We start from the raw sequence: 23,771 nt of genomic DNA, 5'->3' as shown, positions 1-23,771 counted from the left end.
CGGGTCAAACCTCTTTATTCACATTAACTCTGTTATGTTTTTTCATTATATACACACATGTGCATCATCAGTTAAGTAACATACATACTGAAGGTTTTATTGTAGAAAATGGTGGCATATACTGGTAGGATATTCCTGCATTGTGAGGTTAAGCAGTCAGATGTGTAACACAGATGACCAGGCGGCAGAGGTCCAGCCAAAGCTGGACTGAAGACATCATTTATCACAAACACGCCGATTCAGACAGTGATTAGCCATGCACCCACCCTCATACACACACGCACACAAACACACACACACTGACTCTCACACTCCGATGCTGTGTCTGGTGCAGAGCAGGGCCACACCCGCAGCAACATGCACGTGGCGCACTCCTCGGCCGAGAACTCAGCAGTGCTCTCGGACTGTAGGGTTTCAAATTTCACGTGCTTGAGATGAGCTATGGTTCAGTCTGACAGAATTTTTTTTTAAGACTTTTGTTTTTGAAGCTGTGGTGTGCAAGTGGATGTGATGCTTCGTGAATGTGTGTGAGCTGAGTGAGAGTCGAGGGGAGGTGTGCCCCACTTGAGTCACCATCTGCCCATATGAGAAAACAGTCATGTCTAATCGCTGAATTCTTTGTATGGCTTCTGTCTCACTATTCCAACTCGTCTTGAAAGGAATGAAAATGCGCCCAGATCAGCACTGTTCAGCAAGTCGGCTTTTTGATGAAAACTGTTCGAGATCTTCTTTGCTTTTTTGGGGTGAAGCCTCATCGGATTACAAATGAGTGATTTACGACTCAAACTATCAGATATTTACAGCATGTGCAGCGCGCACCTTTAAACACACTTAGCCATAAGCTAGGCCACACTCGTATCAAGCACACAGATTGTCAGAACTATGTGGGGTCTGCAGCAAGTTGCCATGGCTTGCATTCATGCAGAGCTGTTGGGGAATTCACAAATATGGTCACCTCTTCAGGGTCTCGAGTTACTCAGTCTGGTCTAGAGTAGTAATGTTTAAGTATCGTTATCTCTAATTTGGTCATATTAAAATGTATAGTGATATGGTGTTAGGAGTGGACAAGCACAGTGCTAACGTCATTTAGCCAGAAGACATAAACAACCAAAACCTCTTGAAGCACAAAGGTGCTCAGCATGGAGACTATCCCATCGAGGGTGCCTTCTTATGAAATGACTAAAAAACACTCTACTTAAGGCTAATATTAAACACAAACAAATAAATAATAAGGGGAATTCAACTATGTAAAAAGAGGTAAAACTGATGTATATGTACAATTATTTAACCCCACCCTTACTGCCACATACATCCAAAGCGTTATGATTGTGAAGATGTTTGGTTCTCTAGCATCAGAGCCTGTGTCTGTGTGTGAGATTCTCATTCTCTCCATGGAACGCAGTGACTGAGTGCAATGAGGGGTGAGTAGAGCTATCTCTATGACGGTCACAGACGGCAATCCCCACCAGCTGGCCACCAGCTACACTGACATGCATCAGTGGGCGTTTGGACCTCCAGAGCTAGGGGGCGCTGTGCCGCCACCGCCGCCACCTTCACCCGGTCTGTGCCGGCTCCCATGGCCCATGATGCAGTGTGCACTCCCGCACCCATCATCGTCCTCCCCTTCACTCTCTGTGGACGACTCGCCAAATTGGCGCGGCTTCTCGTATACACAGCAACCTGCATATCACAAACATACACACAGAGTCAAAGTCAGAGAACATATCAAAAACACTGACACTGACCCTCACACACACACACACACACACACACACACACATGTGAGAGAAATACAAAAGCAATCCACATTTGGGATATAAGAATACACATATGGGATCGATTTAGTGATTAAAAGATTTACAAATACCCCATTATTTGCAAACAAACAGAAAGTGATTCATAAATGCTCCCGATTTGCACTTATGCAGACATCTTGCAAAACAAATGCTACTCGCAAACAAATATAGTAAGTAACAGGTTTACAATGCATAACTATCTATGCTTTATACCGTAACATATTGTGGAAGATAGTTATTTATAATCATATCTGATAAAGATGTAATGATAAATTACACAACCGAATCAAAATGGTTTCTGACTAATATTAAAATCAGACAAATCAACTTTCTTGTTCTCAAGTCACACAATCCACCAGCCAGCCATTTGATGAGGTGAATAGAGGCCTGTTGCTGTGCAAATGTGTTGCATTTATAAAACCGATTAAACAGACATGCAGAATGTGGTTTATTTATTTCCATTTGTTGTTTACATTTGTGGAACTTGTCCTTTAATTGTTTGCTTGGAAGCATTTTTATTTGTACATTATTGGACATTTTTTAATCACCGTCTTTTTGTTTGCAAGTCTTGTTGTTACTCAATTGCCCCATATACACACACCCTCTATGATTAAGGTGACCAGATTTCTGAGACAAAATCCGGGGACAATTTCAGTTCAGATAAGTTAACACCTCCAAAACATGTAAAGTTTTTGTCTTTGTGAACGGAAAAACGGGGACACTGGCTGGGCCCTTTTTCATAAAGCAGTTTATCTTACCCTTGTCCTTGTAAATTGCAAGGGGAAGTGTCAAACAAAGAGTATTTATCTTAAAACTAATCACAAAGTGGCTGAAATGAAGAGTAGTAAAGGTAACAACCTTTTGCCAGATAATTAGAACCAATTTTTTGTGACAAGAACCTCGTTGACTCAAGCTTCCTTGCAGTAGGCCTAACCTCTGTGCTTGGCTGATAAGTGACTGGTCTGCACATATGGGTGTCAGGTGTATGTTTTTCCAGCATAGAACATGTTAAGGCCATTGAGGAAACTAAATGCAGTGTATTCCTATATTCTGTGTAATCAGCTGGAACAATGAAAATACAGATTAGGCCCATACACTCCATGATCTTTGGAATTGTTTTTACTATACCAAAAGTGATTTAAGAAACAAACAAACAAAAAGATTCAAAATAGGCTACAATTTCAGTTAAATAAAATCCAAGCAATGTCAAGGTGAAGGGGGGAGATCTGAATAATCTAAATAACAACAAGTTCTGTGGCACACTTCCAGTTGACATCTTTGTTAATGCAGAATATGTGAAGTTAATGTGGGGAAAAACACATTTCATTAGTGTCTTTTAAGAGACCACCACAAGAACATACGTTTTTTGTTTTAGTTTTTAGGTAATGTAGTCCTACCCTTATTCTAGGCTACATGAAAATCTATGTAGCCTAAGCACATGACTCATATTTTAGCACATTTTTTAACCTCCTGCTTAAAATTGAACTGATGAGACTGTTTTTGCTTCCTCATCTTGAATGCAACCCACTGCCATAACATCAGCAGTTTGACTAAACTTGACAAAAAAAAAATATTCTTCCGATTTTGAGTATAATGTTATAGTGATAAAATAGACATCTGACAGCCTGGCCCAGGACTATTTGAAAACGTATGTTGATACAATATAAAACGAAAACGTTCGTGTTCAACCAGGCTGTATCTAAAGCCTACAACAAAATTGATGGCAGGGAAGAGTGGTTGCGCGGCTTTTAAACCAACGTTCCCGGAGCCACCCAGACAGAGATAGCATACCTCATACGGTTTGTGATTAATGTAAGTCCGCACTCCTCAGCTTTCAAGTGGTTTCATTTAATGTCAAGTTGCCAACTACCTCTAGTAACCCAGACTAGTGAAACTGTAATATCATAGTACTGTAGCTAGTATCACTGCTAATGTTAAAAAGTTAACAAAGTTAGTTAGCAAGTCTACAGATGTGACTGACATCTGACCAACAGATAGCTGCTGCTTAACACACACATTGTTGCAAATTGTAGATCATAGGTTAAATGATATGATTATTGTAGATCATGGGTTAAATATGCAGATCATGAGTTAAATAATATATGACATAGATGATAAACAATGACACTAACCTATCCCAATGCTATCCTATCTTGTTGTACTCGTATTGTCAGAGCTAGCTGGCTGAATGAATGAGTGAACGCGATCTCTTTCTAAATAAAAAAAGAAGCCAATGGCAAAGATTCTACCGCGCTGCATATTCCACCAATCAAAATACTAAACAGATGGTCATTCTAGATCTTTGAGCTCCGAGCAAGAGCTTGCTGCCCTGGCTGCTGGCTGGCTTGCTTGAGCCTGTGGCGTGTAGGCTACGCAACTAAACGTTTTGGTCATTGTTTTCTTTTTGAATTTTTCATTTCTATCCCGGGTCTATCTGTGAAAACCGGGGACATTTCCGGGGACAGCTCCAGCCGGGGACAGGCCACCAAAAACGGGGACTGTCCCCGGAAACCGGGGACGTCTGGTCACCTTATCTATGATGGACAGAGGGCATGGCATCCACATAAACAACTTTGTATGGTGAACATTGGACACATAATACAGGAAATCTGTAAGGGATAAGGGATTGGATTGAAGCCAAAAGTGACTAAATCCAGACTCCAGAGTACGTCACAGCACACCATTATCCTCAATACCCTTGTAAGGCTCTAAACACAGGGCCTGAATAGTGCTGTACAAAATGACAGACACTATAGAAAAACTATACTGGACATATATGACCTCACTATAGTCATCAAAACTAGAGAGAATCAAACGCTTTCTTAGGGAGAGAGAGAGAGCAAAATCTTTAATAATGAGGTGGGCAATTAAGTAAACAACATCGTTTTCTATATCTGGACTGGAATAGGGACTGAAAGCCGGGTCCGCAACTCACATTTGGATGACCTCCTGCCCAGGTGTTCGTTATCAACCGTGTCGCTGGACCATTCCACCTTCTTATCCGTTTTCCGCTTTCTAAGCTTTATGGTCAGACTTCGACCCTCCTAAACAACAAATTCAATCAAAAGGGAAATTCAATTCATGGACATCACATCTACAAACTTATCAGAGCTATCCTAGTTAGCTTTACACTGATCACAATACTATTTTATTCCTCAAGAATATAAATACAGAAAAGTAATATCCATCCATGGATTATTTTCACGTTTCTTTCAGATGAATTCGACTTCTTGAAGGTGTTCACACTCGGCTTGAGAACCACTGACTTTAACTAAGATGGGCAAGCAGCAAATTACATAATGTTGCTGAACAAGACGACAATCAGTCAAATACGGCTAGCTACTGATTGATATAATCATATATAATAATTTAACAGATCGCTATTAGTGGCCACCTAGAGGGCCAAGTCAGGTTGCAAAACTAGTAGCCCTGAGCTAGTAAGCTACTCGATTCGTTTTAGCTAGTTAACTTAGTTAACGTTAGCTATGACATCAAGCTAATCATAATGTAATAGCTAACGAAAAATAACAATATTTAGAATAATAGCAAAGGTAGCTGAACTGAATAACTTAAACAAAAAAATATGAATTACACTTGACAGTCAACTGTCAATGTCTGTATAGCATTATGTACCTGCTGGGGCGGTGGCGGTGTGTTGATCGTTACTGTCTCCGTTATCGTTTCACTAGAAGTACCTGGAACCTCCGCCATGGATGCTACCGTTAGCCAGCTAACGTAGGTTCTCTCTTTCAAATCAGTTAGCTACTGAAACGTGTTCCGTTATCATAAATGTTAAAAAATATGTAACCCTGGCTGTTTCACGCACGTCCAACCATTTACTACTACTACAGTATCGTCTCACGAAATCAGTGCGTCGGAGCAGCTGTACTGCACGAGTTGATTGTTTATGCGCTTAATTTGCGGCTGATCGAACAGTTTACACAGACGGACCACTTCCGTGTACTAAATCTGTGTTTCTCAAATCTGTGTCCGATTTGCTACAACCATAAGGCTAACACATGATCCTGTTACACACGTTAACGTAGTTCGGTGTTAAAGTAATGTTTTTTCAGCGACTTGACTATTCCTATGTTTTAAATCGATTCAGAGGAAGATCTGAAGTGATATATTAATCAGTCATCAGTAGATATAAGGACGATGTGCTAGAATGCTAGTTCAAGAATGACAGCTTCCTCCAACATGTCTGCGCCCTACAGCAAGTAAGAAGGTAGCTATCATATTTGTCATATTCCTATTAATGCATCTACTGTTTAATTTGTCACTTTTCACTGTATTGGTTTCGGTTTGCTAGTTGCCCATGCAACACAAGACGGAAGTGATTATCGTAATTTAATTCTGATCAGTGTGACATCCTGGGTCGGCAGTTAAGAACGCCCCGTCTCCTGAACTGTTCTATTATGACCTTGTTTACTCTAGTAACGAATCTCTCTCTCTCTCTTCTCACAAGACAATATTGGGTATCTGGGGATGTGGAATCCCATGTGTAGGCTGACACTGCGGGTCCTCCATAGTGGGACACATAGAGTGTGGGTTGTGTGGGGATGTAGGCTCTGTTCTCAGAAGGCGGTGAAACCTCCTAAGATCCCCACTCAACAGTCCTCTCCCACACTGCGGCCTCAGTTTGAAAAACAGAGACGGAAACAAGAGAGGGAAAAAGCCATCCTAACCAAGGTGACTGACCTTGAAAGAACTCTTAGTTTACAATCACAGAGCATAATCACGCACCACACCCACTTATTAAGAACTTGCTACACACATTACACACTCTTCATCTCATGGACACCCTTTACATCATATTGAACTCATGACACTCCAAACAGGCAATCTGTATTATATCTGATCATCATGTCACCAATGTAGCCTACAAATAGCTGAATGACTCTCTGTGACATTTGCAGGGTTTGGAGAATGAAGGCTTAAAATGGACATGGAAGGATAAGATAGTGTACAGCACTTCCACAATACCAGGAGAAAAGAAAGGTCTCATTTTGTCTTTTATTTTTTGTGGCCAAAACTAAATAATAATACTTTCGTGACTGGTAACCAGTGATGTGACTATCCATGGATAGTAACACAGATTAATGCACGTGTATGTTTAAATTCAGTGACACATGTTTGTAGGTCCTCTGCAGTGTGATCTTAACTGGGCTGAATATGGGTTGTTTGCAGTGCTCTTGACTCTTCACTCTGCTCCTTTCCCCCTCTCCTTTGTTCTGTGGCCTCTCAGACACCAGTGTGCCCTTCCCTCAGGCCTACAGTCCGGAGTATGTGGAATCCTGTTGGTATCAGTGGTGGGAAAAAGAAGGGTTCTTTACTCCAGAACACCATGTGAGGGGAACTTACCAATAAATTACATTGCAGAGCATGTCACTACCACAACACTTCTGCATCTGTCTCTACTTGATATTTTATGAGGAACTTTCTAAGAGATGCCGCTATGCTATTCATTTTTGTCTGACACACTTGATACATCAGCCAGTTTTGTGTTTTGAGAAGATGGTGTTGATTTTTTCATTTCCTGTCTCAGAGGAAACTGCCACATGCTGTCAATCAGACCTTCTCACTATGTATTCCTCCGCCCAACGTGACTGGATCTCTCCATCTGGGCCATGCCCTGACTGTGGCGATCGAGGACACCCTCTCCCGCTGGTTGGTGTCATAGTTAGTCCTACTTAGGCCAAAGACTATCCATGTCTTCGTGCTGTTCTAGAGAACTGAGACCGGATTGCGTTTATGTGATATGTTTGTACATGTTTATCGTCCAGGCGACGGATGCAGGGCTACAAAGTGCTGTGGGTACCAGGCTGTGATCACGCTGGAATAGCCACACAGGTGTGTGACTGCTATTATTTGTTCAGTTCGGAAAGAGAAAACTACAAAGTGTGCGTTATGTGCGTGCATGCATATGAGTGTAAACATGCGCTTATCTCTGTGTGCGTGTGCGTGTGTGTGTGTGTGTGTTAGTCCGTAGTAGAGAGAAGGCTTCTGAAGACACATGGGAAACGCCGACAAGACTACAGCAGGGAAGAGTTCCTCCAGGAGGTGTGGAATTGGAAAAGCGAGTGAGTCCCGCCCTCCCTGTATGTTCGTTACTAAACTCTTTTTCATGTGTTGTGTTGTGCAGCTCACCTGACCAGCATTTATGATCAATGAAAGCTAGTAACTGTATATAAAATGTTCATGTCGAAAAAAATCTTAATTTTAGGAAAGGCGATGAGATCTATAGGCAGTTGAGGACACTTGGGGCCTCGCTTGACTGGACCAGAACCTGCTTCACCATGGACCCAGTAAGGAGACAGTGCCTTATACATGTACACCTGAATGGAGATGGAAACACAAAAAACATCACAAGGCAGAGACACACACACACAAACACACACACACACGCACACACACACACACACACACACACACACACACACACACACACACACACACACACACACACACACACACATACACACACGTGTGTGTATACACATCAGGGACCAGACTCCTATGTGTCCTTGTGGCAGCTGCATCTGTTCAAATTTAGATTTAAGCTTTAACATCAATGTTAGTTCAATGTGTGACTGATAAGTGCATCATGTCACTTTTGTGCGTCCATTGTAGGGTTTCAGCAGTGCTGTGACGGAGGCCTTGGTGCGTCTGAGTGATTCTGGTCTCATCTACCGTTCTGAAGGTCTGGTCAACTGGAGCTGTGCTCTGGAATCAGCCATATCTGATATAGAGGTACAGCTCCACGCTTCCTACAAGCACCATACCTGTCTGCACTTCACCTACAACACCCTGTCTCAATCAATATTTCAGTTCATGCGTTTAAGTTACTGTTATAGTTGCTGAAAACCTGCCCTTTTATTATCGTATAATATTTAAGCATATATTAAAATATGAAAATCTAAATGAACCACTGCACACTACAGTACACTGCATGGTTCTTCAGGTCCGCTCCACAAAATGACCTGGATGTTCCTGTGACCAACCTTTGGCTGTGCACAGGGATTTATGTTCATATGTTAAAATATGTTTAAAATATGTGTGTGTGTTTTAAAATAGGTAGATTCTAAGCAGTTGCCTGGTAGGACTCTTCTGTCGGTTCCTGGTTATGAGCGAGAAGTTGAGTTTGGCACGATAGTCACATTCGCCTATCCTGTTGAAGGACAAGGTAAGTGGCCTGGTATTTAGACTTTTTCTCTGTGCAACTTAAAGAGGAGGAGTGTACATTTACCAGTGAGGTTGTGTGTGTGTGTTAGACGGAGAGGTGTGTGTATCAACAACGCGTCCTGAGACCATGCTGGGAGATGTGGCCATAGCTGTGCACCCGGATGACCCACGATACACAGTAAGTGCATCCACGATCCATACATACCACACTGATGTCATAATCTATACATCAATACATATGAAACAGCTCACTGTTTATTGCGATGTCATTACATCCAACAACTGACTTATATACTGCTTGGTAATATAGTAGGTCATTTAATAATTGAATGAAGTCAATTGTATTTTGCCGCAATATTTAATCACTTTCCAAACCTTCAAGCCTGGTGTTTTCCATTGTTGGTAACATTTTGACTGCCTTTACACCGACATAGCCCCTGTTTTGTGGTGGTTTGTTCAGTAAGGCTTCGCTGATATTAAATCAGAGCTATTTGTATTGTTTTCCTCTTGGGCTATTAAATGGTTTGTTTTGCTATTCAAGTAGATTCTATATGATAACGCTGAACATGTGTTCCCCTCGTGAAGGAGCTCCATGGCAGGCAGTGCAGACATCCCTTTAATGACCGTCTACTACCCATCATCCCTGATGCATCTGTGGACATGCAGTTTGGCACAGGTACTGCAGTGTAAGGGTTGGGGTGCTACTCCGTCAGGTTAGGGAACAGCAGCTGTAAGTGAAATCAAGTTTGAATTGCAATGTTTCAGTGCTTTGTGAATCTGACTTTTTTTTCTTCTTTTTCTCCACTTTCTAACACACACACACACACACACACACACATACGCACACACACGCGCACCCTTAAACACAAATACGAACACACACTTACAAATACTCAGGGGCGGTGAAAATCACTCCAGCTCACGACCATGCTGACTTCCTGCTCTCCCAGCGGCATGAGCTCCCACGGCTGACTGTGATTGGTGGAGATGGGCTCATGACTGCTCTTTGCGGACACTGGCTGGAGGTAAAACACAGCAACCTGTCATTGCTAAGGCGGCGCCCTGCATGTATCTGTGGTGTTTTTTTTAAACTTTTATTAAAACAAGTTCCTTGACAGTGAGTCTCACACAGAATGGCATACAATATTATATATAATAATAATAACAATATAATAATAACAATATATAATATACAGCCGCGGAAAAAATTAAGAGACCACTTCAAAATTATCAGTTTCTCTGGTTTTACTATTTATTGGTATGTGTTAAAGTTAAATGTACATTTTAGTTGTATTCTATAACCTACTGGCAACATTCCTACCAAATTTCAAATAAAAATATTGTCATTTAGATCATTTATTTGCAGAAAAATGACAATTGGTCAAAATAGCAAAAATTATGCAGTGTCTTCAGATCTCGAATAATGCAAAGAAAACAAGCTCATATTCATTTTTAAACTACACAATACTAATGCTTACACTTAGGAAGAGTTCAGAAATCAATATTTGGTGGAATAACCTTGATTTAAAATCACAACGTTCATGTGTCTTGGCATGCTCTCCACCAGCCTTTCACATTGCCGTTGGGTGACTTTATGCTACTCCTGGCGCAAGAATTCAAGCAGCTCGGCTTCTTTTCATGGCTTTTGACCAGCCATCTTCCTCTTGATCACATTTCAGAGGTTTTTTATGGGATTCAGGTCTCGAAATTGGGCTGGCCATGACAGGGTCCTGATCTGGTGATACTCCATCCACACCTTTACTGGCCTGGCTGTGTGGCATGGAGCATTGCCCTGCTGGAAAAAACACTTCTCAGAGTTGGGGAACATTGTCAGAGCAAAAGGAAGCAAGTTTTTCTTCCGGGACAACGTTGTACTTTGCCTGGCTGAGGTTTGTAAAAGACCATAAGGGTTGAAAAAGCGGACTGGAGTTTCTTCTAAGTTCGTCTTCTCTGATGAGTCCGATTTCACAGTAGGTGCAAGACTCTCTGGCTTGTAGGCCTCTCCAGGTCTCCGTCTAACCATCAGACGACCATGTGTTGGGCAAAGCTGAAAATTGGACTCATCAGAGAAGACGAACTAGAAGACCCTCCAGTCCGCTTTTTTCAATCCTTATGGTCTTTTACAAACCTCTGCCAGGCAAAGTACAACGTTGTCCCGGAAGAAAAACTTGCTTCCTTTAGCTCTGACAATGTTCCCCAACTCTGAGAAATGTTTTTTTCAGCAGGGCAATGCTCCATGCCACACAGCCAGGCCAGTAAAGGTGTGGATGGAGTACCACCAGATCAGGACCCTGTCATGGCCAGCCCAATTTCGAGACCTGAATCCCATAAAAAAACCAATGAAATGTGATCAAGAGGAAGATGGATGGTCACAAGCCATGAAAAGAAGCCGAGCTGCTTGAATTCTTGCGCCAGGAGTAGCATAAAGTCACCCAACGGCAATGTGAAAGACTGGTGGAGAGCATGCCAAGACACATGAACGTTGTGATTTTAAATCAAGGTTATTCCACCAAATATTGATTTCTGAACTCTTCCTAAGTGTAAGCATTAGTATTGTGTAGTTTAAAAATGAATATGAGCTTGTTTTCTTTGCATTATTCGAGATCTGAAGACACTGCATCTTTTTTGCTATTTTGACCAATTGTCATTTTTCTGCAAATAAATGATCTAAATGACAATATTTTTATTTGAAATTTGGTAGGAATGTTGCCAGTAGGTTATAGAATAAAACAAAAATGTACATTTTACTTTAACACATACCAATAAATAGTAAAACCAGAGAAACTGATAATTTTGAAGTGGTCTCTTAATTTTTTCCGCGGCTGTATATATATATATAATAAGTCTATACCAAAAAAAAGAAAACACAAATGGCAGAAGGGTTATCCCAATGAGTTATAATAATAATAATAATAATAATTAATATTTATATAGCACTTTTCTAACACTCAGACGCTTTACATATGGCATATCGCTTTACATATGGCAAGCAAACAAGACAAGACAAGGCAAGCAAACAGGACAACACAACACAACTGAAAATAAGAAAGACAACAGATCAAACCAAAAAACAAACAGACAACAGCAAGTTAGAAAAAAAAGAAAACTGGACATGTGAGTCTTAGTAGAGGAGGGGAGGGAGCAAGGGAAATTATCAGGTGAAGGCGAGGTTTAAAAGGTGAGTTTTGAGGGACTGTTTAAAAAGTGTTATGTTGGGAGCCTGACGGATGTGGATGGGGAGGTCGTTCCAGAGGGAGGGAGCTGCAGCAGAGAAGGCCCTGTCACCCCAGGTCCGGCGCTTAGTCCTGATGGTCTTGAGAGTGGTTGCGCTGGCGGACCTGAGGCAACGGGTAGGGGCGTGGAGGGGGAGGAGGTCAGAGAGGTAGGGAGCGGCCAGGTTATTTAGGGCTTTGAAGGTGGTGAGCAGTATTTTGAAATTGATCCTGTGTTTGACCGGGAGCCAGTGAAGGTTTCGGAGGACCGGGGTGATGTGTTCATAACGGCGGGTGGAGGTGAGTAGACAAGCGGCAGAGTTCTGAACATATTGAAGTTTATTGAGGACAGAGGTTGGGAAGCCGTAAAGGATGCTGTTGCAGTAAATAATAATAATAATAAACTTTATTACAGGCTCAAGGCCCACATGGAAGATGTGCAATACATAAAATCAATAAATTATGTATAAATATACATACATACATACAATCTTTAATACATATAAATACTAGTGCTGTCAAACGATTAAAATATTTAATCGCGATTAATCGCATTTTTGTCATAGTTAACTCAAAATTAATCGCGATTAAATTACTTAAAATTAATCGCGATCGCAAATTTTATCTATTCTAAATGCCCCTTCAATTATTTTTTTCCATCATTTTTATTTTATTTTAATGCTGTTATCAACATGGAAAAGTGGATTGGCTTGCTTTAAGCAATGTTTTATTTTATTGAAAAGCAACATTGCCAAACAGGGTGGTACAAAATAAAATTATAAAGTGCACATTTAAGATAAACATGGACTCAGCCTATAGTGCAGTTAAACCATGGCTTAATATTTTTTGCTGCCAGCTGCCTGTTGACATTTTCAGACAACAGTGAAGCTCGCTTCTTTTGCACAACACAACTTTTAAAGGTAAACTTTCTATTCAGAAGCTTTTTATCATCCATTTCGTTGTATCGCGCTCATCATTCACTCAAACGTGACTTTAGCCTACTACAAAGTTTGGGAGGGCAAAATAACGTTCATCTAAAAAAAAAATTTTTTTTTTTTTTTTCTTTTACATCGTGTTAATCGCGCGATAAAAAAAAATAACGGCGTTAAAATGGGTTCGCGTTAACGCCGTTAATAACGCGTTAAACTGACAGCACTAATAAATACACATGGAAAAAATTGCTAAAAAAGGCACTTATGCCAGTGTTCCCAGATCTTAGATGTGTACTTGACAGAGCTGCGGCCAGGGTCTGTCATCAGATCAATGATAACATTTGAAGAGCGGTCCAGCCGACACATAAACTTAAAAGTAAGGTTCCTCAGCAAGACCATGAAGGTGGTTAGACCCATATTACAGAACAGCTGACTGGCTCTAGTACTCCTGGCTTTCTTCAGGAGTGTCCTAAGACATTATAGGCTACTTTCAATTTACGCAAGCTCTCCTTCTTGTAATTCACCCAGAGTGGAGCTGTAGAGAGAGGGGTGCAGTAGGCTCTAAACAAATTAATTTTTACATCATATGTACAGTGGTGGAATTTTCTTACCAACATGTTAGCTTGGACATAGAGCAATCTCCTCTGTCTAAACATGTCAGCATCATCCTCCAATGTGTCTGTGATAATGTGCCCTAAGTATTTGGTACTATTGGTCACCCCCAGAGCTTGCCCAGAAAGATGAAAGGCAGGAAACTTAATATCCATGTCCTCCTTAGTTCTACAGACCATTACCACGCTCTTCTTGGCATTATATTTAACATCAAAATCGACCCCATAATTAGAACAGATGTTAAGCAGCTGTTGAAACCCACCTGTACTCGGGGATAGTATAGCTAGGTCGTCGGCATACATGAAGTGGTTGACCAGGGAATCACCTATCATACAACCTGTACTGCATTCCCCCAGCTGCCTGGAAAGGTCGTCCATATAGATATTGAAAAGGGCTGTAGTCCAGTCTGAAGGTTATGAGGCCATGAGTAAGAGTTCACATAGTTTCATAATCAATCCAGCTTGTCCAGTCAAATGTCAACAGAATGTTCATTTTAACAGATACATTATAACAGGTGTCCATCTTGCTAAGTAAATGTCCATCCCGAGTCATAGACTTTCAGTTAAACTTTCCATACAATTCACAGCCTGGAGCCTCTGGGCCCACTGGTCCACGGTAGGTGGGTGGGGCTTAAGCCAGTTTATTGGGATCATTTTGTGATTAACAATCATAACTCTGATTATATACAGTGTGTTTTTCCCTAGCCCCCTTGAAGGCATAGTTCCCAAAATCAACTGCGGTGGGTCAATCGAACTGTCTAAGTTCAAGATCTCCTGTATCTCCCTGTTCACCTCCTCCTAGAACTTTTGCAATTTAGGGCAAACCCAGAAAATGTGAGAAAAGTCCCCTATTAGACCACAACCTCTTCAGCAGAGAGGGGAATACTTCTTGTCATACTTAGCTATTACTAAGGGTGTTTTAAAATATCTCATCCTTAGCTTCCAACTAAATTCTCTCCAGGTTGGACTACTAAAACATTAGTGCCAGGACACCCAAGAGCTTTCCCATTCTTCATCTGCAATAATGGTGTTAGCCTCCAATTCCCATTTATCTTTTACAACTATATCCAGTGTATCAATAGATGTATCCATATGAATTCTACTGTCAAAACAGGATATTATATGTTTTGTTTGGATTCGATACTCTTCTATCTCCATCCAGTACTGTTCAAAATTGCCTGGTGTTTCCTTAATTTTGTCCCATTCCTTGCGTGTGGTCAAATAGTGCTGAAGTTGGAAATATCGGAATAGATCATTAGATTCAATACCATACTTAGCTTGAAGTTGTGCAATAGCCCTGAGAGTCATTCCTACAAGTAATTGACTGATTGTGGTCAAACCCTTCTCCCCCCATCTACTAAAACCACTGTCTAATTTAGCAGGCAGAAAATCACAAAGAGCAGCTATTTTTGTTGCCCTAGATACAGATAATGACAGATTTAATACCTGTCTTATTATCTTCCAAACCTTTAATGTAAACTTTACCCATTCATTTTGTATTCTTAGTTTATGCAATGCATTTGTCGTCAGAAAGGGGAGTGCTGAGAGTAATGTGTTTACTGAACTTTGCTCTATATGTACCCATTTTGTTTCAATATCCAATCTCATCCAGGAGACCGGTACTCTAAGTTGTGCTGCCCAGTAAATTCTGAAATGAGGCAGAGATAAACCGCCCTTCTCTTTATGTAAGCAAAGAACTTTGAGTCTCACTCTCGCACTTGTTCTGCCATATGAATCGGGAAACAAGCCTATCTAAGAGCTTAAAAGTAGATACCGGGACAGCAATAGGAAGAGAGCAAAAGAGAAATAACAGCCTTGGCAGAACATTCATCCTAATGGTTTCTACCCTCCCAACCAAGGAAAGGGGAAGCAACTCCCACCTCTCCAGGTCATTTTTGATCTGGGAAATAAGTTTGTCATAATTTGCGCTGTATAATTTAGAAGAAATAAGAGTCAAAATCACCCCCCAGCTGTGGTGTGTTTTAATGTGTGTGTGTGTGTGTGTGTGTGTGTGTTTGGGAGCTCTGTGGTTTGACCCACTCTCATTTAGAGCTTGGTGTCTTCTTTTGTGTTTTCAGCTGGCTTGCTTATTCATGTTGTTACTGTATTTTAGTGTTTGATACTCTTCTTCCTTGTGTCTATCCCCTCTCTCTCTCCCTCTCTCTCTCTCTCTCTTGGCCGTTCAGGGTACGAAGCGATTTGATGCGCGGGCACGAGTGCTGGAGGCTTTGACAGAGAAGAATTTATTCAGAGGGAAGAAAGATCACCCCATGGCTCTACCCATCTGCAGGTCAACAGCCAAACCCCAACAGCTACTGTTGTCATTTACTGGCTCACTTGCGTGTTTATCACCCCAAGGAAAGGTCACTAAAGGCCACTAAAGCTGTGTTAACACTTGAACAGTAAATGTGAGCCAACTGGTTTCTGTTGCTTCCAAGAGTCACAGATCGGCTATGCGTCATGCCCGTCTAAAAAGGACAAAAGCTAATTGGATCAAATCATCAGATCTGACCTGTTCCACATCCATATGTGGTACTAAATTGGAATGTATGAATTCTATATCTGATCGTACGACTGGTGTGAAACACATAGATTGGAATTTTAAGGTACATGTGATCACAACATCATTTGGGTGTGTCAGTGGTATGACTTGTTATTCATGCCTGTATCATAGTTGTTAAAACTTAGCCTAAGTGAGGCCTTCTGTAGGTCGCTGCAGGACTCGAGGTGAGTTTCTGCTTTCAACTGCTGTAGGCTTTGTTGTAAATGTCATGACTGCACATCACTGCCTTTACTGTTTTACTTAAACTCCCTTCAGTTGGTGCAGACAGCTTGTTTTAATGAATGTAACTGTGTTGTGTCACTGGGCTGACCTTAAATTGAATTACCTTAAATATCATCTCTATTTCACAGTCGCTCTGGAGATGTGATTGAACCACTCCTGAAGAGACAGTGGTTTGTCAGATGTGAAGAAATGGCCAAGAAAGCAATACAGGTATGTGAGCGTGTGTGTGTGTGTGTGTGTGTGTGTGTGTGTGTGTGTGTGTGTGTGTGTGTGTGTGTGTGTGTGTGTGTGTGTGTGTGTGTGTGTGTGCGCACGCACGCGCGTGTGTGTGTGAGTGTATGTGTATTTGTGTGTGTATTTGTGTGTGTGTGTGTGTGTGAGCACGCGTGTGTACGCACGCGCGTGTGTGTGTGCGTGTATGTGTATTTGTGTGTGTATGTGTATTTGTGTGTGTATGTGTGTGTGCCGTTGTGTGTGTGTGTGTGACTGTGTGTGTGTGCCTGTGTGCTTGTGTGTGTGTGTGTGTGTGTGTGTGTGTGTGTGTGTGTGTGTGTGTGTGTGTGTGTGTGTGTGTGTGTGTGTGTGTGTGTGCGTGTGCGTGTGCGTGTGTGTGTGAAGCTTGTGAATCTGACTGCAATTATCTCTCTCTCCAGGCAGTTGATGAGGGTCATCTTGTAATTCAACCTCACTTTTATACAAAGACCTGGAAGAACTGGCTTTCCAACATCAGGTGGATATGATTATACACGTAGACACACGCACACACGCACATAAGCAAACAATACATAAAGACCTGGAAGAACTGGCTTTCCCATAATAGGTGGGTCAAGCTACACCACACCTACACTACCAGACACATACAAAGCCCTTGATTAACTGGCTTTTTTGAGGATCTTACACAAGATGATACCAACCCCTGGAGAAACCTCATCATATGAGTGTAACTTTACACAAGAGTTATATAAGTTAAATGCACTCACACTCACAAACACACACAGATAGACTAGACATTGGTTAGCTTTTGGTCTTATCTTAAGCTTTCCCTCTGGTCTCCCTTACTGATGTGTGAGAGTGTGTGTGCGTGTGAATTGTGTATGCCATCGTTAATACTGCCTAATGACTAACTAAATTACAAGCACTCAGTAGTGTGGGGAATGATGTTTGTGTGTGCTCTGTGTGTGACACAGTGAGCAAGCTTTTATAAGTGGATGTGTTGGGGAGTTCCCTTGACTGATCTGTAAATGAGGTATATTATGTTGGAAAAATTTAGGTGGAGGTTCTGTGTTTATAATTGTTTTTTCATCTGCTCCACCTGCCAACAGTGATTGGTGCATCTCCAGACAGCTGTGGTGGGGGCATCAGATTCCAGCCTATCGGGTGTCTTTGCCACACACCAGCACCCAACAGGTGGGCTGAGCTAATAATCTCTCAGCATCCGAAAAAAGAACTTTGAACTCAGTAAAAACAACAATGTTTTCAAAGTGTGTCATTTGAATTGCATAATACAATACAATTTTGACCTCAAGAATTGTAAGATTTCTGTAACTGCCTGAATGTATCAGATACAATCTACTCCAGTAGTGTTAGCCGGTGTTGTGTTACATTTGTGTTGTTGTGTTTAACTGTGTTGTTATTGTGTAAGGAAAGAGTAGATTGGGGTTATGTCTATAGGGGAGTAACTAATATGTAATGCTGTTGTTGATTAAATGTGAGTTCCCAGCAGTGTGTGTTTCACTGTTGTGCATTATCAGGAAGAGTCGTGGGTGTGGGGCAGGAGTGAAGCCGAAGCTTGTGAACGTGCTGCTGCGAAGTTTGGTGTGACACAGAGTGAAATCTGCCTCACACGGGGTAAGTGAACAAAACACTCCTCACTCACCCCTCAGCATCCCTGACCACTTCAGTATGAATTAACAGTACTAAAGTAAATGGTAAATAAACTGTTTAGTATGAATAAACAGTACCCTCAAAGAAGTATTTATGGGGAAGTAAAGAGCACCGTCTGAGGCTTACTCCACTGAGGGGGATTCAGTTTACTCCAGTGAGGGGGATTCGGCTTACTCCAGTGATAGGGAGGTGATTCGGTTTACTCCAGTGACCGGGAGGTGGTTCGGTTTACTCCAGTGACTGAGGGGGATTCAGTTTAGTCCAGTGACTGAGGGGGATTCCTTTCAGGTTTTTGTGCTGAGATGTTCCTTCATGTGCCCCTCAGATACGGATGTTCTGGACACCTGGTTCTCCTCAGGTCTCTTTCCCTTTGCCATGCTGGGCTGGCCACAGCAGGTACTTCCAGCCTTTGTGTGTGTGTGTGTGTGTGTGTGTGTGTGTGTGTGTGTGTGTGTGTGTGTGTGTGTGTGTGTGTGTGTGTGTGTGTGTGTCTCTTTGTCTTCATGCTTGTGGATGATAGCCTAAGTCTGCCTGCTGTGATGCCAAGTTCTATCGAATGGCTTCATCTATTATTGTTCTCATAAGTGCTTCTCCAACCAGTTTCTAAATCTTTTGTAGATTTTGCAAAGAATGACTGAATTACTCTGTCAGGCTGTATTACACATTTTCTGCTTGATATCAACAAGATATATGTAAGTTTCAAATGAGCGATTGTTGAATTGCTGAATTCTGTGCTCTGAATAGCTACTGAAGGAAGGCTCCCACCCTGCACTGGTCCATTTATCCTCAATGGTTTATTGTGGTCTGGTTCTCTTAAAATAGGGTTCATTATTCAGAAGTTCAGTCGGCAGTGTTCAGTGCACAATCTTTCTGAAGTAGGAACTGAAATGTTTCTTGAACAACAGCCAATGAAGTCAAATCGGTCCAGTTCCTAAGTTCCTGAGCTAATTTCTGAACGAGAAAGTTTCTGTATTTGAAAAAAGGTTTAATGAACAGTTGCTCCTGTCCTTTTTTGTCTATATATCCTTACCCATTACTTTGTCACTCTGTCAGACCTCAGACTTGGACCAGTTCTACCCCAACTCTATGCTGGAGACAGGAAGTGACCTCATCTTCTTCTGGGTGGCCAGGATGGTGATGCTGGGCACCGAACTGACTGGCCAGTTGCCTTTTAAACGGGTGTGTGTGTGTGTGCGTGTGTGTGTGTGTGTGTTTGCATGGGTGTGTGTCAAAATATACTGTGGTGTGTGTGAGGTGAGTTCATTTCTCAGCATTGCTCCTGTCTCTTTCTTCCAACCACCACCTCCATCCACATTTCCCTCGCTCTTTCTCTCCCTCCCTCTCTCTCTCTCTTTCTCTCTCTTACCACCCGCTGTCCGTATGTTTTCCCCCTTCAGGTATTACTTCATTCCCTGGTGAGAGACAAGTATGGTAGGAAGATGAGCAAATCCTTGGGTAACGTCATTGACCCGGTTGATGTCATTAATGGAATTTCACTTGAGGTATGCAGAACACACACACACACACACACACACACACACACACACACACACACACACACACACACACACACACACACACACACACACACGGAATTGAACCTGCTCCTCTCAATGACTCCCAGGATTGATGATGGGTTTTTAAGAATAATAATTCACATATCTCTTTCTCTCCTTCTCTCTCGGCTCTCCCCCCCACATCTACTTTGCTCTCCTTTCAATTTCTGCCCCTTTTCTGCCATCCTCTTCTATTTGTCCTTCATCCCTCTCTCCCATACCTCTCTCATCCCTCTCTCCCAGCGGCTGCAGAAGAAGGTGCAGGAGGGGAACCTGGACCCCAGAGAAACTGCTGTTGCCATGGAAGCGCAGGTCTGTCAGCGTGCCCTATGAACTATGTGTATGATGTCTTTTACTACGTCTGGTCTCACGTGTGTGTGTGTGTGTTTCAGAGGAAAGACTTCCCTCAGGGGATCCCTGAGTGTGGGACTGATGCCCTGCGTTTCGCTCTCTGCTCCTACAGGATTCAAGGTGAGGTTCTGCATTCCACTGCTCATCCCAGTCTTCTACTCGAGGCTGCTACAGTCTAGCACAGACATGGGCAAAGTACGGCCCCATTTTTATTAAATGACGCGTCGACTATAAAAATCCACGTTGACCATTTTTCACAATCGACGTCGTTGATTTTGTCGACTTATCGTTGCAGCTCTATGCTGCACAGAGCCTGCGTGGCTGCTCTAACCTGTTAATGTAAATAATAAAGAAGATCAAGTGAGGTAATTGGTTTGGGCGCAGACCTCAGATTTTGGAACCCTTTATGGCCCGCGAGTCAAAAAGTTTGCCCACCCCTGGTCTGGCAGAGGCAATAAGATATGTGTGTGCTTCTTAATAGGCAAGATTGAGTGGAGTTTGCCTGTCCCAGAATAAAAATCTGTGTGTTTGTGTGTGTATGGTGTTGCCATGATTGGTCAGTAGTTGGCTATCCAAACCTCCTGTGAGTGTGAGCATGGTGGTGTATGAACTTGTGTCTGTATCTGTGTGTTTCTGTGCTCTCAGGTGAAGACATCAGTATGTCAGTGTCCCAGGTGCTCAGCTGTAGGCACTTCTGTAATAAGATGTGGCAGACAGTGCGCTTCGCTCTGGGAGTCCTGCAGGACAGTAACGAGCAGGTCATACCTCTGGACCAGGTATACACAAAAATTACATGAGCATGAATAAAACGTATTACTAGAATCACAAATCAAGAATTGAACATGACGAATAGAAAAGTACCTGAGGGTACAAAGCAGTGAGTGCGGGTTGTCTAGCTGTGTAGTTATTACTCAATCAATCAATCAATCAATTATCATCATTGTTATATAGCGCTTCTCTAAGTTCTCTAAGTCCTCGAAGTCGCTTTACAGAGTCCAGTAATCATTCAACACAGTCATACCGGTGGTGGTAAACTACATATGTAGCCACAGTTGCCCTGGGTTAGACTGACAGAAGCGTGGCTACCAATCAGCGCCTACGGCCCCTCCGACCACCACCTCATTCATTCATATTCATACGTTGCATGTCTTTATTACTATTTGTGTTTTGAATGAACATAACAGAACTTTTCTCATTTCATCTCTCCAAGCTTTCTTCCTGCTTTCTTTACCCCCAGACATCTCCTGTTTGTAGTATGGACCGCTGGATCTGCTCACGACTGCTCAGCACTGTGCGGCAGTGCGAAGAGGGTTTCCATGGTTACGAACTGCACGCTGTCACTGCTGCCCTGCACTCGTTCTGGCTGCACAGCCTCTGTGATGTCTATCTGGTGAGACTCTCCTCTACTACTTGACTACTTCTCTCTCTTGTTGTTCCCCTTTTGTCTCACTCTCTCTCTCTCTCTATCTCTCTCTCTCTTTCTATCTCTGTCTCTCTCCCTCTCTCTCATTTTTACTCTCTGCAGGAGTGCATTAAGCCAGTCATGAGCCCACTAGACACAGAGGACGATGCTGGGAAGGTGACAGAGATGGAGAGGCGTACAGCGCGCTCGCTCCTCTATCACTGCATCTGCATGTCTCTTACCCTCCTCAATCCCATCATGCCGTTCATCACAGAGGAGCTCTGGCAGAGGCTAAACTCATACAATCTCCAGGCCGACCACCTCGCCACTAGTCTGTGTGTGCAGCCCTACCCTCAGTCTTCTCAGCTGGTGAGACATACATACATACATACATACATACATACATACATACATACATACATACATACAGACATACAGACATACAGACATACAGACATACATACATACATACATACATACATACACAGACACACAGACACATAGACACATAGACAGACAGACAGACAACCAATTATTTTGTCATTTGGGATACTATACACACTCACCATGTACACACTGCCCCAGTTCCTCACACAGACTTTCATTATTATCAGGCTTGCAATGTTGTTCTAAAGCACCTGAGATCCTTTTTATTTTCGGAACCCCGTGATCATCCAGGAATTCCTCTTATTCTTCTGCTTCCTCTCTCTTTGCTGGTGATCTTTAACACTGTCAAGCTCACTGCCACCCACACAAACACTCACTGTTTTTCTTTTTCTGTTTTTATTCTTTTTCTGTAAGGCCAACTTGGATTTCCCTCAAGAGGAAGCAGACTTTGAATTGGCACAGGAAGTGATCCGCGTGGCAAGGTCACTTAGGGCCCAGTGTCACATGACCAAAGAGAGACCTGACTGTAAGTTTCTAAAGGCTGACCAAATTTCAGTTTGATTATTAGGGTGTTTTCACAATTTCCCCATTGTTCAAGCAGATTTGCATTCTTACAAAATCGTGTGTGTGTGTGTGCGTGTGTGTGTGTGTGTCTGTGTCTGTGTGTCTGTGTGTCTGTGTGTGTCTGTGTGTCTGTGTGTATTTCAGTGTGGGTAGTATGCACTCCAGCTCAGGCTCAGACCCTGCTACCGTTCTCTGCTGCTGTTCAGACTCTGGGCCGCATCTCCGGCTTGCACGTTCACTGCCCACCCCAGAAGGGCACCACAGCCCCACCCATATCTGCTCCACCCCCTTCCGAGGGTTGTGCTGTGGGTGTGGTTAACCACACCTGCCAACTGCATTTGGATGTACAGGTAACCCTTATGTAAAGAAACACTGCAGAATGCTATTAAACAGTATTGTGTGTGTCTACTCTACAAGGCTTTGATTATCCTTTTCCTTAGTTTGTATATCGGTCCCTTGTCTCTTTCCATTAATATCCTTAATGCTCTTCCTCTCTCTCATTGCACCTCTTCTTCTCAGCATCATGTCGGAGTTGACAGGCAGGTGGCATCACTTTTGGAACGCAAAGGCCGTGTGCTGCCCAAGCTTGAGAAGTTGATCGGTCGCACCACAATGCCCGGCTTTCTGGAGAAGGTTCCTGAACGTGTGAGAATGGACACAGAGCAGAGGGTGAGGCGCTAGACAGATCTGAGTGTTTGTGAATGTGTGGAAACAAAAAAAGACAGTGCATGTTAGTTTGTGTGCGTGTGGTTGGTGGGGGTGGGGGGGGGGGGGGGGGGGGGGGGGGACACAGACGGACTGTTTGGAGGACCTCTTTATAAATCTCAAACATTTATTTTATTTACTTAAAAATATATACATATACTAATAGTGTAATTTTCTCCTTTTTTCTGTGGAATTATGTCAATATTAAGATCTTAGCCTTGAAGCAGGAGTTGAAGAATATTGAGGAGCAACTTCATGCCCTGAAAGGAATGAAGCAAAGCGAGTAATAGCTGAGGATGGATGTTGCAGGACTACAAGGACTGTGAATGTAAAATATTCAGTGTGCAACACTTTTGAGTTAGTGCTGGTGTTCAGCTGGTTTTGTAAAAATGTTATGTCAA

General features: G+C 42.4%; 2 protein-coding genes across 2 annotated transcripts; one reads left to right on the top strand and one right to left on the bottom strand.

Moving 5' to 3' along the window:
- Positions 1-6: 6 nt before the first annotated feature.
- ppp1r11 (protein phosphatase 1, regulatory (inhibitor) subunit 11) lies at positions 7-5,717 on the bottom strand. The gene is made up of 3 exons (XM_080858941.1): positions 5,430-5,717; positions 4,732-4,840; positions 7-1,680 (listed from the first exon to the last, which is right to left on the bottom strand). The coding sequence occupies exons 1-3, from the start codon at positions 5,505-5,507 to the stop codon at positions 1,496-1,498; spliced, it is 372 nt and encodes a 123-aa protein (XP_080715067.1). The 5' UTR covers positions 5,508-5,717; the 3' UTR covers positions 7-1,495.
- Positions 5,718-5,814: 97 nt separating this feature from the next.
- vars2 (valyl-tRNA synthetase 2, mitochondrial) lies at positions 5,815-23,742 on the top strand. Its single transcript, XM_080859720.1, has 30 exons — positions 5,815-6,024; positions 6,265-6,488; positions 6,716-6,797; positions 7,045-7,145; positions 7,345-7,466; positions 7,583-7,649; positions 7,782-7,879; positions 8,023-8,104; positions 8,430-8,549; positions 8,874-8,982; positions 9,071-9,159; positions 9,567-9,657; positions 9,879-10,006; positions 15,923-16,026; positions 16,650-16,731; positions 17,175-17,251; positions 17,844-17,928; positions 18,273-18,369; positions 18,731-18,801; positions 19,459-19,584; positions 19,803-19,907; positions 20,205-20,273; positions 20,354-20,432; positions 20,958-21,088; positions 21,550-21,702; positions 21,838-22,083; positions 22,516-22,627; positions 22,810-23,015; positions 23,185-23,334; positions 23,580-23,742. The coding sequence occupies exons 2-30, from the start codon at positions 6,285-6,287 to the stop codon at positions 23,655-23,657; spliced, it is 3,264 nt and encodes a 1,087-aa protein (XP_080715846.1). The 5' UTR covers positions 5,815-6,024; positions 6,265-6,284; the 3' UTR covers positions 23,658-23,742.
- Positions 23,743-23,771: the final 29 nt, after the last annotated feature.

This window comes from Sprattus sprattus (assembly GCF_963457725.1).
Source record: "Sprattus sprattus genome assembly, chromosome: 20".
NCBI lineage: Eukaryota > Metazoa > Chordata > Actinopteri > Clupeiformes > Clupeidae > Sprattus > Sprattus sprattus.
Note: the sequence above shows the minus strand (reverse complement) of the source record. Positions and strands in the feature narration are given on the sequence as shown.